Below are 18541 nucleotides of genomic sequence, written 5' to 3' on the forward strand. Positions count from 1 at the left end.
ACTTCGACCAGGAGCCAGACCTCCTTGGAAGAATCAGTATCCATTGAAAGATGAAGCAATCCAAGGGATCGAACCACAAATTGAAGGAGTTTCGAAAGCAGGTGTTTTGAAGACAAAAAAAAATATCCTCATAGTAACATGCCTTTGTTGTCTTTGGAGAAACCATGAGGGGTTGATAGTAGCGCCTCTAGACCTATTAGGTCTGATGATTCAGGAAACACATGGGTTAGCTAATGTTGCAAGGGGGGAGGTTAGGAGAAAGATCACAAAGGAGTATGGTTTTTGGGAACCATATCTGCTTGAACAGGTTGACTATGTCATAGGCAGGTGCACAATCTGTCTGAAAAATAATGTTCGCAGGGGTGTGACTGTTTTTCTTGGTTACATTCCTACACCAAGAGGTGCATAAGATGTCCAACTAAGCTAAAAGATGCTCAGTCGGTTGCTAAGTTCTTGTGTAAAGAAGTCTTAAGCAGGTGGGGATTTCCCGATTTAATATCCTCAGAAAATGGGAAAGAGTTTTGTGGATAAATCAGTGAAATGGATTTTGAAGAAATTGGGGAAAAAAGTCAGACCAAAAAAGTTATGAAAACTAGGGTTGAAGTAACTCTAGGACATTTTGAATATCCGATCATTTTTCACGTCTTTACATATTATTGTGATATTTAGTATTTTCTTATGAATCAAAGGGGGGAAATGGAATGTGATTCATATTATATATCATTTTTATATTATTGTTGATATTGATGTTTTAATTTGCATGTGTTGTTTTGCAAAAGATACTGGTTGGTCTTTTCTTTTCTTCCAGAAGCATATGGGGGAATGTGTAGAGTGGGATTCAAATACTCAAACATGGACAATATGAATGGACTGGAGGAAGTGGAACAAGGAAGGTGTGGAAATGTTCAGATCCCATCATCGACGTTGCATTAAAAGTCGACACTGCTGAGGAGATGCAGTGTAGTGGACTACATTCCAGTGTCTGCAATGATATATAGACATATTTGTATGTGTAATACATAATTTGTCTCATATTCTTTCTGTATTAATTTTTGAAGAATTATGTTTTCTGTTGTTGGGTACATGTGGGGACCTCAGATGTTTTTGTTTACTTCGTTGAAGCTTAGGGATATTGGGTCTAGGCAGGGACAGAGAGAATCCACAGGAGGGTCCGATGGGTCGACCAGCCTGAATGTGGACAATTTTGATTGTATTTTGTTTTCTGAGGCTTTCATGTGTATTCAATTGCATCATAGTTTAAAATGCATTGATAAAGATTTATAAATTGATCTGGAGTACTTAGGTGATCGCCTGGGGTAGAGGGGCCGTGAGAGAATTTTACTGTCTTGACTGATTGATGGATATTTGGAAAGAAAGCTGCCAGACAGGTTTTTCACTCTTACACGCCATAACGATATGTTTACACTTCATAAAAATTTGTTCACACTACATACATTTTGTTTTATTGTTAAAGTTACACATGATTTGTCATAATCCTATTATTTTTGTTTTCGAGACTTAATTAGTCTCGAAGGGGGGAAATATGTAGTATCTAAACAGTTTATCATTTTGCTGACGTTTGCAAATGGTGTGTTAGAGGAACTTGGCTCTGCTTGCGGAAACATCTGGAAAACATTACTATAGGGGCCCCCTAAAACAGAGGAGAGTCTGCTATGTAGAGGCCAGGGATTGGTCTATTAAAATCACGCCATATTATGTTACATAGGATATAAATACCATGTTTTTGAACAAAGGAGGGAGAGAATAACATATTAGAGATTTGGTCAGTTGTTCTCCGGACTTCTGCAGGAGTCTGTAAATTGATACTGTAATCTTTGATGTAATAAACCATTATAATCAAGGACAGTGTCAGCGGATTTCTTGTCATCACAGCATATCAGCATCGTTGTCTTGACACCACAGAAGAAACACAAAATAACTGTCAATCTCCCTCGGCCTGGGGCTCCATGCAAGATCTCACCTCGTGGAGTTGCAATGATCATGAGAACGGTGAGGAATCAGCCCAGAACTACACGGGAGGATCTTGTCAATGATCTCAAGGCAGCTGGGGCCATAGTCACCAAGAAAACAATTGGTAACACACTACGCCGTGAAGGACTGAAATCCTGCAGTGCCCGCAAGGTCCCCCTGCTCAAGAAAGCACATTTACATGCCCATCTGAAGTTTGCCAATGAACATCTGAATGATTCAGAGGAGAACTGGGTGAAAGTGTTGTGGTCAGATGAGACCATAATGGAGCTCTTTGGCATCAACTCAACGTGTTTGGAGGAGGAGGAACGCTGCCTATGACCCCAAGAACACATTTGTAAATGTTTTGTCATTTAGCAGACGCTCTTATCCAGAGCGGCTTACAGGAGCAATTAGGGTTAAGTGCCTTGCTCAAGGGCACATCAACATATTTTGTACCTAGTCGGTTCGGGGATTAGAACCAGCGACCTTTCGGTTACTGGCACAACACTCTTAACCACTAAGCTACCTGCTTTGGGGGTGTTTTTCTGCTAAGGAGACAGGACAACTTCACCACATCAAAGGGATGATGGGGACGGGACCATGTACCGTCAAATCTTGGGTGAGAACCTCTTTTCCTCAGCCAGGGCATTGAAAATGGGTTGTGGATGGGTATTCCAGCATGACAATGACCCAAAACACACGGCCAAGGCAACAAAGGAGTGGCTAAAGAAGAAGCACATTAAGGTCCTGAAGTGGCCTAGCCAGTCTCCAGACCTTAATCCTATAGAAAATCTGTGGAGGGAGCTGAAGGTTCGAGTTGCCAAACGTCAGCCTCGAAACGTTAATGACTTGGAGAAGATCTGCAAAGAGGAGTGGGACAAAATCCCTCTTGAGATGTGTACAAACCTGGTGGCCAACTACAAGAAACGTCTGACCTCTGTGATTGCCAACAAGGGTTTTGCCACCAAGTACTAAGTCATGTTTTGCAGAGGGGTCAAATACTTATTTCCCTCATTAAAATGCAAATCAATTTATAACATTTTTGACATGCGTTTTTCTGGATTTTGTTGTTGTTATTCTGTCTCTCACTGTTCAAATAAACGTACCATTAAAATTATAGACTGATCATTTCTTTGTCAGTGGGCAAATGTACAAAATCAGCAGGGGATCAAATACTTTTTTCCCTCACTGTATGTGTGTGCGTGTGTGTAAAGAAACCTCATTATCAAGTGTGTGTGTGTTACCAAGCTGTGGCAACACACACACAGGCCAGCAGGCAGTGCTGGGGATGGGATAGACTCAGAGGAAGTCTGACTCCATGTGCATGTTGGGGCCCACATCCTGGCGGTGAAAGGCTAATAGCTGGGAAGAGCAGCTCCCGACACGCCGGGATTAGGAGCATGCTCCGGCCTGCCTCTTCCCCATCCCAATCGACACCCAGCCGAGTGGCAGAGCGCTGTTGGAACATTCTCGGAGTGTCGGTAGCCCCAAATTGGTCATTATTGGAAAAACTGGCTGAGGTGTTAGATCAGATTTAGATCATCCCATCATGGCACTTATTGCTCAGAGAGCTCCAGGAATGTCTAAAGAGGCAAAAGGCTCATTCTTGGGAACAATTATCCCTAATACAGAATAATGAGTTGTTTACCAGACAGGCACCCAAGACACCCATAACAGCAACTATGAGATCTTAGAGTGGCTTAAATAGAGTGGCTTAAAGTCAGCTTAGGCAGACTTGTTAAGTGGGAAGAATTGTGACAAGGTATTATGTTGTGTTGTGCAGTGTTCTATTCTGTTCTATTCTATTTCACCTACAGTGAGCGAAGCAGGTGTCAACTCATTCGCCAATACTGCAGTCCAAACCTGATGACTGCTGTCAGTCAAGTATACAGTATGTAAGTGTATTCAATTCAATATTCATTCCCATGGACAGATTGTTGCTGGGATGGAAGTGGCAACAACATGGTAACTATAACCAACAATACATAAGCCTAGACAGAACAGACTCTCCACATACAACAACACTTAAAATCCTCATCAGTCCAGACAGATAAAAAGAAAAACTGTGCAACCACTAAATGTCCACTAAAAGTGCTGTCCACTTATTGGCAACTCATCATAGTGGCAATGGTATGCAGAATACATTCTGAGCTGCTTGCAAACACAAACTGAGTCTGTCTGGGCAGGAGCAATGGTATTTAATCTCCCCAAACCCAATGCCTCCTACAGTAGCTGAGAGAGAGTCGTTAGTGGCAAACACTAGAAAGTGATGGAAGTCAATAATGCCCCCTAAGAGTTCATCTTAAAAAGGAAAATAGAGAAACTAACAGCACAGACAGATGGCAATAAAAACTGTATCATAGAGGCACAGAATAAGTTAGAGGAAAAACAAAAAGAAAGATCAAGTGTAATGTATTATAAAAATGCACCAAATCATTGTTTAATCTTCAACATAGAAATGTTACCAAAAATAATTTACAGAAACTTGTTACAAATGACAGAGTCATCCATGATTCACCAAACAATATTTGGAAAGAGGAAGTCAAGTACTTTAAGCATATGTTTTCATTTCAGTCTCCTCCATCTCCACTAACTGAAGTTAATTGTAAGGATTGTTTTTCTATTAATAGTGTAAAATTAACAGCTATACAGAAACACTCATATGAAGGCCTAATTACAGAGGAGGAACTTATAGATGCAATTAAAGCCTTTAAGTCCAAGAGGAGGGTTTGGCCGGCCGGAATGTCCTTGTCCCATCGCGCTCTAATGACTCCTTGTGGCGGGCCAGGCGCATGCACGCTGACTTCGCTCGCCAGTTGTACAGTGTTTCCTCCGACACATTGGTGCAGCTGGCTTCCGGGTTAAGCGAGCAATGTGTCAAGAAGCAGTGCGGCTTGGCAGGGTCGTGTTTTTCGGAGGACGCATGGCTCTCGACCTTCGCCTCTCCCGAGTCCGTACGGGAGTTGCAGCGATGGGACAAGACTGTAACTACCAATTGGATATCATGAAATTGGGGAGAAAAAGGGGTAACAAAAAGAACAAAACTGAAATAAAAATGGAGACCCCTTACACTTCAGTGTTGTGATGCCAAAATCCTAGCAAAATGCATAGCGCATTGAATTAAAAAGGTATTGTCGGATATTATTCACCCTAATGAGGTTTTTTACATGGACAATACATTGGAGATAATTTACAGTGAATTCGGAAAGTATTCAAACCCATTGGCTTTTTCCACATTTTGTTAAGTTACAGCCTTATTCTAAAATGGATTAAATTTGTTTTTTTCCTCATTAATCTACACACAATGCCCCATAATGACAAAGCAAATGTATACTTTTTTTTAGTGAAATATCACATTTACAGTATTCAGACCCTTTACTCAGTACTTTGTTGAAGCACCTTTGGCAGCGATTACAGCCTTGAGTCTTCTTGGGTATGACGCTACAAGCTTGACACACCTGTACTTGGGGAGTTTCTCCCATTCTTCTCTGCAGATGATCTCAAGCTCTGTCAGGTTGGATGGGGAGCATTGCTGCACAGCTATTTTCAGGTCTCTCCAGAGCTGTTGATTCGGGTTCAAGTCCGGGCTCTGGCTGGGCCACTCAAGGACATTCAGAGACTTGTTCCAAAGCCACTCCTGCATTGTCTTGGCTGTGTGCTTATAGTCGTTGTCCTGTTGGAAGGTGAACCTTCGCCCCAGTCTGAGGTCCTGAGCGCTCTGGAGCAGGTTTTCATCAAGGATCTCTCTGTACTTTGCTCTGTTCATCTTTCCCTCGATCCTGACTAGTCTCCCAGTCCCTGCCACTGAAAAACATCCCCACAGCATGATTCTGTCACCACCATGCTTCACCGTAAGAATGGTGCCAGGTTTCCTCCATACGTGACGCTTGGCACTCAAGCCAAAGAGTTCGATCTCTTGGGCCCCATAACTCATCTAGTTTCAACAACGGGGCTGGTGTTTTCCATGTGTATCCTTGGTCGCTATGAGGCAGGAAAGGGGTGTGAGAAAGGCTTGAGTCAAAGAACAGAGTTGACAGACAGATTGCAGAGGAAGCCTATGTGGTGGGATGAAGTACAGCCCCAGGGCGATGAGGGTGACAGCCAAGAGAGGGGCTGAAGAAAGATGGTAATGTGGTGGAGGGTCAGATCCTTTAAATATAAGAAGAAGAAGAAGAAGAAGAAGAAGAAGAAGAAGAAGAAGAAGAAGAAGAAGAAGATGTATTTGATATAGAGCTTTTCATTACAAGTAGAATCTCAAAGTCACTTTGAAAACCAAATAAAATAAAAACAATTTAACTAAACAAATAGGGATCTGGCAGAATTTGGGCGATGGTTTTCCATGTCCATCTTTATATGATAGGCAGTTCAGAAAGGAGGAGGGAGCATAGATGGTATAGTCAGGCAGGGAGGTAGAGACATCTGACAGACAGGCCATGGAGCTCATCAACGGCCACCTCGTCATCATCGATAGTCACAGCTCCTCCTCCTCCTCCGTAGATAGGCCGGATCATCCACTACTGAAATGTAGCACCTACCTGGGTGATGCTTCTTTGACTGTGAAAGTGCCAGTAAGACCACCACACCTCAGCAGTGGTCCAGAAAAGCCCCCGACTAAGCGAGCCTCTGCATCCCCTCACACTACCCTCTAGGAACTCGGGCAGGGGGCTAAAAACCCAATGCTGTTGATCTGGTTTTGCTGCATCATTCAAATAATTTTAGCAAAACTAGCTAGCTAGCTAGGCAAGCCAAATATAAACTGACTTGCCATAATCAGTCCTGCAATATGATGGGTCACCATCAGATATTTAATTTAATCTATCAACAAGTTATAAAAAATCTCTAATTCTTTTAAAAACACAAATGAAATAGTTTATTGTGGGAAATTCAACCAACTTATTGTGGGAAGCTTGTGGAAGGCTACCCGAAACGTTTGACCCAAGTTAAACAATTTAAAGGCAATGCTAAAAAAAAACAGACTACTGTTTGCAACTGCACATGCGGACAAAGATCACACTTTTTGGAGAAATGTCCTCTGGTCTGATGAAACAAAAATAGAACCTTTCGGCCATAATGACCATCTTTATGTTTGGAGGAAAAAAGGGGTCCCTTGCAAACCGAAGAACACCATCCCAACCGTGAAGCACGGGGGTGGCAGCATCATGCTGTGGGGGTGCTTTGTTACAGGAGGGACTGGTGCACTTCACAAAATAGATGGCATCATGAGGAAGGAAAATTATGTGGATATATTGAAGCAACATCTCCAGACATCAGTCAGGAAGTTAAAGCTTGGTCGCAAATGGGTCTTCCAAATGACAATGACCGCAAGCATACTTCCAAAGTTGTGGCAAAATGGCTTAAGGACAACAAAGTCAAGGTATTGGAGTGGCCATCACAAAGCCCTGACCTCAATCCTATAGAACATTTGTGGGCAGAACTGAAAAAGCATGTGCGAGCAAGGAGGCCTACAAACCTGACTCAGTTACACCAGCTCTGTCAGGAGGAATGGGCCTAAACTCACCCAACTTATTGTGGGAAGCTTGTGGAAGGCTACCCGAAACGTTTGACCCAAGTTAAACAATTTAAAGGCAATGCTACCAAATACTAATTGAGTGTATGTAAACTTCTGACCCACTGGGAATGTGATGAAAGAAATAAAAGCTACTATTATTCTGACATTTCACATTCTTAAAATAAAGTGGTGATCCTAACTGACCTAAGAGACGGTATTTTTACTAGGATTAAATGTCAGGAATTGTGAAAAACTGAGTTTAAATGTATTTGGCTAAGGTGTATGTAAACTTCCGTCTTCAACTGTAGGTAGGGGTAAAGTGACTATGCATACATAATAAACAGCGAGTTGCAGCAGCTTAAAAAAATGGGGGGTCAATTAATTATCCATTAATTTGTAGTTTATAAATGTGTATATAAGTAGCTAATAAGGTCTTTATTGTCTTATTAGCCATGTACTATATTAGTCCTTAATTAAGTGTTTTTTTATTCAAACATTATAAGTCGTGTTACTGGCCAATCATTAATAACCTCCTTGTTAGCCATAATAAAGACATATTCACCGAATAAGGTAACACTTTATAGTATAGGAAACTAATCTTAAGGTACTATGCTTTTATTAGTTCTACATTGAGACATTTACGTCATTTAGCAGACACTCTTATCCAGAGCGACTTACAGTTAGTGAGTGCATACATAATTGTTTTATTTTTCATACTGGCCCCCCGTGGGAATCAAACCCACAACCCTAGCGTTGCAAACGCCATGCTCTACCAACTGAGGTACATCCCTGCCGGCCATTCCCTCCCCTACCCTGGACGACGCTGGGCCAATTGTGCGCCGTTGTGGATTCGAACCAGGATCTCTAGTGGCACAGCTTGCACTGCGATGCAGTGCCTCAGACCACTGCGCCACTCGGGAGGTATACTAAGAGTCTGTTTCTTGTGTAACCTGTTCTTTATTCAATAATAATTTCCTTTTTTATTACGACTAACAATGAGGTTATTAAGGATTGGTCTGTAACACATGACATATAATGTTTGAATAAGTAAACAATAATATATGGCTAATAAGACATAATAAGACATAATAAAGGCCTTATTAGCTACTTGCATACACACTTACAAACTACAAATTAGTGGCTAATATGTGCACCTTAAAAGTGTTACCAAAAGGAACAACAGAACTAGCTCTCAATCACTTGAAGAAAATATCACTTGATGCAAAAAACATAAAGCGCAGCCGGTTCAGACAGGAAACCCGAGTACTGGCATCAGCGATGCATCAGCTGACGTCGCACCAATCATATTGTACAAAGACTTCCTACCTTAATATGGCAGTCAATTTAAAACCTCTTCAATGTTAAGTCCCCCATATGGGGGAGTTTGAGCGGTTCTGGACCGGTTCTGACTGACATTTTCGTGTACAAAGCACTCCGTGAAGCGTTCCTTAATGTTGCAAAAAGCCCCATCTGTCTTTCCACTCAGCAGAGCTGACTTGAAGTGTCAGATTTCAGACCTCATTTGGATAGGGAGTGATATGTCACATTTTATGGCCTATCCAGACAAAGAATCAATTTCCTTTTCCTCTGAGCAAGTGAGGCCAAGTGAGATGGCATATGAACGGTGACAGTCTAGCGGATCCAGCTGTTGTGGTTTCATCTCGCTGTGATATTCTCAGCCAGATTTAGAGATCTCAACATAAAATAATTTAATAGAATTGAAAGTAGACCACTTTCTCTCGGTCACAGATGGACAAAATTACATCGAACTTAAAGCTGAAGATGTAACGAGTCTGCACACATTTGAATGGTGTCTCTGCACTGCTCAGTGGACGTCGAGGATACAATTTTCTGTCGTCAGTTATATGAAATAGTGCCAACATTGTACTGTCACTAATCATATTTACTTTACAGTTATATAAAATGTGAAATCTTATAGTAAGTCGTTTATAATTTGATTGTAACTATATTTAGAAAACATTTCAAGCACTATTTCCCCACTTTTGTTGAATAGGGAAAAAATGATATATGATTTTTCATATCTTCATAATATTTGTATTATGTACTTGAGCTTGTGTCCTCAAAATGTAGTACACCTCAGCAATTTATAAGTATTTTTTTTACCAGAAATGTGAGTTCCAAATCTTTCTTCAACAATGCAACAATACCAGTTATTGTTTATGGCCAACTCATTAAATGTAATTACATTTGGGTATGTCTATTTAGATGGAATTCAAATTGTTGATCAAGAGGTTCTAAGCTGATCAGTTTTACTCACACATTCCCTGCTGCCTCTACTGCTGTTGGTTGCTCGGTAGTATGGAGTTGAATATTTTTTTTTTACCAACTACCATATCTGACTGTAAGGGTTGGTGTGAGGTGTGATCCAGGTGCGGTGCAGGATAGACAGTAGGCAGTAGGCAGAGATGGTGAAACGAGGATCTTTACTGGTGGTCCCAAAACCAGGACACAAAATAACGGACTTGTCACAAAAAAATAAAGGAGGAGCAAATTGGTCTCCAAAAACAGGCTGACAGCAAACATACGAAATACTAACTATGACTGAAAACAACAATGAAACAGGGAGAACACTTCTCAAGTACCTGTACATACGTCTCGCGATCAGACACTGATTAGTACTGTTTGGCATCGAGAACTAGCAGAGAAAACAGAGCAAGGGAACACAGGGAAGTGATGGCATAAATACACAGGTGAACAGGTAGACACAGGTGACACCAATAAAATAATGATTAGTCCAGACTGTGAGTGAAGGGGTGCCTAAGGTTGTCGGAGGATGACACCTAGTGGGTCGCTCCGGAACTGCGACCCCCTTCTGTAACATCTGACCCATTCGAGGAAGCTAGGCGTTTGTCACACATCATTAGTTCACAGGAGAGGCATTTTAATTTTTTATTATAATTGTTTTATAAAAATGTGTTTTTTGTCAGAAATGCCTTCTGGAACATGAGAACTTTCATGTGCCTTAATAACAAATGTGTATGCCATCTGTAAATACGAATACGAAAAATTGTTAAATTACGAGTCTAGTTGGTTTAGCCACAGAAAAAGACTGGAACTTTCTAACTAGCCATGATTGGCTGAGATAATGGATGGGCTGGACATGCCGAGAGATGAGTTCGGATTGGTCTGCCATGTAGCATGCTTCTGTCTATAACATGGTTAGATAATCCTTTATACCGCTGCTTTTTTGAAAGATATCATGACGAACTGCAAAAGTGTTGCTCTCAACATTGCTGCCCTGAATTTAACAGGTGCTATTGACAAAGATCAGTGGGAAAAAGTTGTGATGGACTTCTTTCTGGAGGACGATCGTGCCATGCTGACACTCTCTGACTTTGAAAATGAATCAGACGATGAGCAAATCCCTGATTTTGGTAAAAACATTTTAATTGAACCAGATATTGTAGAGTCTTCTGATGACAGTGATGGGAAGAAACGTTGATCAACAGTGTTGTTGTCACAGAAGAAGTTGACCGAGTTTTGAAATAAGTGGAATGCCCGGTGGAAGCAGAGTATGATTGCAAATGTGGTAGGAGTCGAAAAGAGAACAGAAGGCTGTTGTATTAAACACGTCTCTGGATTAAATCTTCAAACTAAGGGCAACCATGGCAAGAATTGCAATTTTGAATTCCGTAAATTGAGTGTGGAAGAGGTGAAAAAAAGTATTGTTGTCTATCAACAATGACAAGCCACCGGGGTCTAACAACTTGGATGGAAAATGACTAAGGATAATAGTGGACAATATTGTCACTCCTATTTGCCATATATTGAATTTAAGCCTACTAGAAAGTATGTGCCCTCAGGCCTGGAGGGAAGCAAAAGGTATTCCCCTCCCAAGAATAGTAAAGCCACCTTTACTGGATCAAATAGCCAACCAATCAGCCTGTTACCAACCCTTAGTAAAGTTTTGGAAAATGATATTTTACAGTAAACAAATTGACAACAAACTTTCAGCACGCTTATAGGGAAGGACATTCAACAAGCACAGCACTTATACAAATGACTGATGATTGGCTGAGATAAATTGATGATAAAAAGATTATGGGGCCTGTAATGTTAGACTTCAGTGCGGTTTTTGACATTATCGAGCATAGTCTGCTGCTGTAAAAACAGATGTGTTATGGCATTACACCCCCTGCTATATTGTGGATAAAGAGTTACCTGTTTAACAGAACATAGAGGGTGTTCTTTAATGGAAGCCTCTCCAACATAATCCAGTAAGAATCAGGAATTCCCCAGGGCAGCTGTCTAGGCCCCTTACTTTTTTCAATCTTTAACAACGACATGCAACTGGCTTTGAGTAAAGCCAGTGTGTCGATGTATGCAGATGACTCAACAGTATACATGTCAGCTACTACAGCAACTGAAATGACTGCAACACTTAACAAAGAGCTGCAGTTAGTTTCAGAATGGTTGGAAGGAATAAGTTAGTCCTAAATATTTCAAAAAGTATTGTATTTGGGACAAATCATTCTCTAAACCCTAAACCTCAACTAAATCTTGTAATAAATAATGTGGAAATTGAGCAAGTTGAGCTGACTAAACTGCTTGGAGTAACCCTGGATTGTAAACTGTCATGGTCAAAACATATTGATACAACAGAAGCTAAGATGGGGAGAAGTCTGTCCATAATAAAGCGCTGATCTACCTTCTTAACAGCACTATCAACAAGGCAGATCCTACAGGCTCTACTGTTCAGTGATGTGTGGTCAAGTGCCAGAAAGAGGGACTCAGGAAAATTGCAATTGGCTCAGAACAGGGCAGCACGGCTGGCCCTTGGATGTACATAGAGAGCAAACATGAATAATATGCATGTCTATCTCTTCTAGCTTAAAGTAGAGGAGAGATTGACTTTGACTCATCACTACTTGTATTTGTGAGAGGTATTGACACGTTGAAAGCATTGAGCTGTCTGTTTAAACGACTAGCACACAGCTCAGACACCCATGCATACCCCACAAGACATGCCACCAGAGGTCTCTTCACAGTCCCCAAGTCCAGAACAGACTATGGGAGGCGCACAGTACTACACAGAGCCATGACTACATGGAACTCTCTTCCACATCAGGTAACTGACGCAAGCAGTAGAATCAGATTTTAAAAAACAGATAAAAATACACCTTATGGAACAGCGGGGACTGTGAAGCAACACAAACATAGGCACAGACACATGCATACACAAACATGATAACATACGCACTATACACACCCAAACACATGGATTTTGTGTTGTCGATATGTGTTAGTGGAGTATGGGCCTGAGGGCACACACTTAGTGTGTTGTGAATTCTGTAATGAATGTATTTTAATGTTTTTAAAATTCTATAACTGCCTTAATTTTGCCGGACCCCAGCTAATGGGGTTCCATAATAAATACAAATATAAATCCATGACAGTGACAGAGAGGGAGAAGCGTTCATCCATGTATACGGGTAAGAGCCTAGCTACATTTTCAGATATGATTTGTTTCTAATTTTGTCAGAAAGTCAATTGAATTGCAAATTAAAGTGTACTGTTATCTAGCTAGCTAAAGTTAGCTGACTGGCTTGCTAGGTAATGTTATGTGTATGAGCTGTGTAGTAAAAAAAAATTGTATCTCAGAAATATATTTGCATTGCTAGTTATAGCCTAATGTTTGCTAGGTAGCTAACATTTTACCTAGTTGGTTAGCTAAGGGCAACCATGGCATCCATTACACCGTGTGGTGCCAGGATAACAACCTCTCCCTCAACGTGACCAAGACAAAGGAGATGATTGTGGACTACAGGAAAAAAAATAGGACTGAGCACGCCCCCATTCTCATCGATGGGGCTGTAGTGGAACAGGTTGAGAGCTTCAAGTTCCTTGGTGTCTACATCACCAACAAACTATCATGGTCCAAACACACCAAGACAGTCGTGAAGAGGGCACGACAAAGCCTATTCCCCCTCAGGAGACTGAAAAGATTTGGCATGGGTCCTCAGATCCTCAAAAAGTTCTACAGCTGCGCCATCGAGAGCATCCTGACTGGTTGCATCACCGCCTGGTATGGCAACTGCTCAGCCTCCGACCGCAAGGCACTACAGAGGGTAGTGCGTACGGCCCAGTACATCACTGGGGCCAAGCTTCCTGCCATCCAGGACCTCTATACCAGGCGGTGTCAGAGGAAGGCCCTCAAAATTGTCAAAGACTCCAGCCACTCTAGTCATAGACTGTTCTCTCTGCTACCGCACGGCAAGCGGTACCGGAGCGCCAAGTCTAGGTCCAAAAGGCTTCTCAACAGCTTCTACCCCCAAGCCATAAGATTCCTGAACAGCTAATCATGGCTATCCAGACTATTTGCACCCCCACCCCATCTTTTTACGCTTCTGCTACGCTGTTAATTATTTATGCATAGTCACTTTAACTCTACCCACATGTACATATGACCTCAACTACCTCAACTAGCCTGTGCCCCCGCACATTGACTCTCCACCGGTACCCCCCTGTATATAGCCTCCCTACTGTTATTTTATTTTACTTCTGCTAAAAAATTTTGTTGTTGTTGTTTTATTTTACATTTTTATTAAGAAATAAATGCATTGTTGGTTAAGGGCTGTAAGTAAGCATTTGGCAAATAAAATTTGATTTGATTCTTTTGATTTCATCCATGTGTACGGGTAAGAGTCCATCTACATTTTCACATATTATACGTTTCTAATTTTGCCAGAAAGTTGTTTTCCTTGCAAGTTAAAGTGTACTGTTAGCTAGCTAGCTAACATTAGCTGGCAGGCTCGCTAGCTAATGTTACGCGTATGAGCTGTTTCGTAATATTATTTGTATCTCAGAAAGCCATTTGCATTGCTAGTTATAGCCTAATGTTAGCTAGCTAACATTGAACCTAGTTGGTTAGCTTTAGCTACCTGCAGATTCATGCATGGGGCATGGTAGTATGGTTTGGGATTATGGGTCTAAACAAAAGACTCCACTACGCAAGTAACCATTTCACTGTACCGTTTACACCTTCTGTATCCTGTGCATGTGACAAAAAAAACTTTTATTTTATTTGATATAGTGTGTGTTTACCAGAGACGGTAATGTGAAGAACAACATGACCTGCACCAAAGTCAGATTACGATATAGGCCAAGGACTAGATAACGTGTATTTTTACTACTACTTTTTGCTACTACTTTTCACCACTTTTAGTCTTAATCTTTGGTTGTTTACTACACTACCTTACTCACACTGTTTAGCACTTGGCCTCACACGTGAAACCTTAAAGAGATGGATGGAGCTAAGGCTTAAGAGGGTGTGAACAATGCTGAATGGGTGTACACAAAGACAAGCTCTCCAGTAGGTGTACCAACACATTTTGCTACATAGGACAGTATCAAGGTCGTGGGTCACATATTGCATGTATTGCAATATTTTCTAATAAATGGTTAAATGAATATGTGGCGTTTCCTGTCTGAACTATTTTCAGTGCAGAATAAAGTGCCTTATACAAATGTGACCAACCGGCTCGATTCGGTCTTATGCAGCAAAATTTTTTTTTTTTTTTTTTTACATTGGATAAAAGTAGAGACTCAGAGATAGAAAATGGTATATCATACACTCCAGTTGAGGAACAATGGGGAAATAATTCTGCTTTGATAAACTTGTAACCTCACTTTTGAGAAAATGGCCCTTGAATGTTTTGGTACCTACTGGAGAGCTCTTCTTTGTCTACACCCATTCAGCATCGTTCACACCCTCTTAAAAGCTTTAGCCCCACCCATCTCTTTAAGGATTCACATGTGAGGCTATGTACTAAACAACCAAAGATTACAAGACTGAAGGCTGGTTTATACTACGGGTGTGTTCGTAAATTTAATCTGGAGTGCCAGAGTGTGTTCTAGGCGTTTGTAAACTCAGAGCGTTGTCAGATTGGCCATTCGTAAATTCAGAGCGTTTCGCTCTCGGAGTGTACACTGGAAGTTGATCCCAGCGTTCTGACCTAAGGCACGTTCGTAAATTCACTCTGGCTATCTACTCTGATTTAAGAGCACTCTCGTCTGAGTGTGCCAGAGCGCAGAATAACGCTCTGGATGACAGAAAAACAGCCTAACCAGCTCTGCTAGGTCTTGGAAAATGGTCAGAGTGAGCTGTTCTCTCATTTGTGTCTGGATGTAGCTAGCAAGCTAGCCAATGTTAGCCAGTTAGCCTGGGTGCTTGACTGCCGTTGTGAGGTCAGAACGTTAGGCTCAACCCTACTCCGCGTCCAGTGTGCGCTCTGAACGCTCCGAGAGCAAAACGCTCTGAATTTATGAACTGACAATCTGACAACGCTCTGAATTTATGAATGCCCAGCGCGCACTCTGAGTGCACTCTGGCACTCCAGATTGAATTTATGAACACACCCCAAACAACAGCAGTCAAGCACCCAAGCTAACTGGCTAACGTTGGCTAGCTTGCTAGCTACTTCCAGACACAAATGAGAGAACAGCTCACTCTGACCATTTTACTCGCCCTAGCAGAGCTGGTTAGGCTGTTTTTATGTTATCCAGAGCGTTGGTGACTGCAACTGTGTAATTACACTTTTTTTGCCAACGTTTACTGACACCGGCCATATTCAACGGGTGTTGAGCGATCGTAAATTCTTCAGTTATTCTGCGCTCCGGCACACTCAGATGAGACTGCTCTGTAATCGGAGTAGATAGCCAGAGTGAATTTACCAGCTACGTCTATCGACAGTTGTCGCAGTGACATCATAAACATTCTATTGAAATAGTTACTTACATAGTGGAGTCTTTTGTTAAGACATGTAGCTAGCTAGCTAAACAATAATCCATAATCCCAACTCATAACGTTACTACCCTGCATGAATCTGCAGGTAGCTAACCAACCAGGTTCAATGTTAGCTAACCAACATTAAGCTATAACTAGCAATGCAAATGGTTCTGAGACACGAATAATATTACTACACAGATCATACACATAACGTCTGCTAGCTAGCCAGCCATATCTTTCAAAAAAGCTGCATTAGAAAGGATTACCTACACATACTGACCATCTTATATTATAGACAGAAGCGCGCTACATGTCCAGCCCACTCATTATCCCAGCCAATTATGGCTAGTGGGAAGGTTGCTGTCTTTTTCCGTGGCTAAACCAACTAGGCTCGTCATTTAACCATTTTATTCGTATTTACAGATGGCATACAAGTTTGTTATTAAGGCACATGAAAGTTCACATGTTCCAGAAGGCATTTCTGCCAAAAACCGCATTTTGATAAAACAATTATAATAAACATTAACATGCCTCTCCTGTGAAGTAATGATGTGTGACATACGCCTAGCTTCCTGAAACAAGTCACAAATACTAGAATAGTTTAGTTAGTGAGTACTCTTTGAACCCATGAAGAGTCACAACGATAGTGCTTGTCACAAGAGTGTTTGCAGCCATAGACATCAATACATAATCGGTTGAAGTCAACAACCCATCTCATCATTGATCCAATGCAGCAATTTCAGTCAGTTCTCAGGGAAAGTATCACCTTAACCAGCAACTTTAGTTTGTGATTAACTTTACTTTTGAGCCAAGAGAAGACAGAAACACTGTAACAGACAATGAAATGAAAAACTTTAGAGAGAACACAAAGAGAGAGAGTGAGATAGAGAGAGCGAGAAAGAGGAATATAGAAGAGACAGTAAGACAGAGAGACAAAAGAACCCCTCACCGTCCTGTTAGCTTGTAATGTGTTAGCGCTCACCTGTATGTCTGTGTTCATGTGCATGTACATCTGTACGCCTACATCAGTGCATGTGTGTATGTGTGTGTGTGTGTGTAAGTGAACTCAACTCACAGTCCAGGTGGCGGACTTGGCGGTGCTGGACTGTTGGAAGGTGACTTCGAAGCAGTGTGGCCCTGGATAGTCGGTGTTGGACGGGATAGCGGGCGCCGGCGACAGGCCGTCAAAGGTGCTGTTGGGCTGCGAGTAGGGTGACGGCGTGGGCACCGCGGACGTGTTCTCCCCAGAGCTGTAGGGGCTGGTGGATGCTGCTCGCTGGCTCCCCAGGCTCGCCTCCATGCTGCTGCTCAGCAGATTGTACTGGGACTGAACAGCGGGAGGGAAGGAGAGAGGGAGCAGGATAATGTTAAGGAAAAGGTAAGGCCCAACCTGGAGACACACACAGGAATGTTTTGGCTCATTTTTTTTTTTTTTTTTTTATCAGCTCATCAGTGTTACAACACTCAGGGAAAGGTTTTTAGAAAGGTAGGGAGTGTTGAGAGGTGTGTGTGCATGTGAGTATAGGCCCCCACCCTGTATACCCAGGGGGGCTGGGTGAGGTTGTAAAACACCAATGTAATCTTTGATCTGCCTAATTGCCAGTCAGTCCCATCTCCATGGCAGCGCCTCTACTTTCCCCCCCAGCCACCACCATGTGGAGGGAAAGATTTGTAGCTCTGTAGTAAGTGGTGACACATTTCAGACTACTGCTCTGCAAGGCTAGCCCGACTACTACCAGCACACATGGAAGGAAACGCTAGATATGTACAGATAACATCAAAATCATCAATAAACAGGGAGGGAAAATCTGATCAAAGTCGCCAACTTGTGCAGTAGCTTTTTGATTGGAGATTGGCACACAATTGATCATTATCAGTCATCGATATAAGCAATACACTTTTGCAATGGAATGTGAAATACTACAGAGAAATACAGAAATGTGTTTTTCCTCAATGTTTTCCCCAATCTAATCTGACTTCATAACCTCTGGACAATCAACACACAACTAGTGCAATGAGTATAGACGTAGAATCAAAGACCAAGAGTTACCTTCTTTTTCACGTAGTACATCCTCCCAATTGGCTGTATTCACTCTCACACACAAACTTCTAGGTCAGAAGTATCCAAGCAAAAAAAAGCAAGAAGAAAGAGGGAGACCCCCAAAGACCCTTTAATGGTAAAGCTCCACCGATAGAGAGAACAAGAGGGGATGGACTGAGAGAGAAAAGAAAGACAGAGAGAGACCCCCAAAATCTCGCCAGTGTTCTACCTACAGCATGCCCGGTTTCAAATGACGGCGCAAGTACGCACA

General features: G+C 41.8%; 1 protein-coding gene across 1 annotated transcript in view; it reads right to left on the reverse strand.

The window, feature by feature from the left end:
- The window catches only part of LOC121545993 (tumor protein p73-like), a 38446-nt gene extending 19905 nt beyond the window's left edge, over window positions 1-18541 (reverse strand). Inside the window, exons 1-2 of the mRNA XM_041856950.1 lie at window positions 18280-18541; window positions 17305-17556 (exon numbers count right to left, since the gene is read on the reverse strand). Coding sequence (XP_041712884.1) covers window positions 17305-17556; window positions 18280-18300 — 273 coding nt within the window. The 5' untranslated portion in view covers window positions 18301-18541. The remainder of the gene's footprint in view (window positions 1-17304; window positions 17557-18279) is intronic.

The sequence above is a fragment of the Coregonus clupeaformis genome, chromosome 30, assembly GCF_020615455.1.
Source record: "Coregonus clupeaformis isolate EN_2021a chromosome 30, ASM2061545v1, whole genome shotgun sequence".
NCBI lineage: Eukaryota > Metazoa > Chordata > Actinopteri > Salmoniformes > Salmonidae > Coregonus > Coregonus clupeaformis.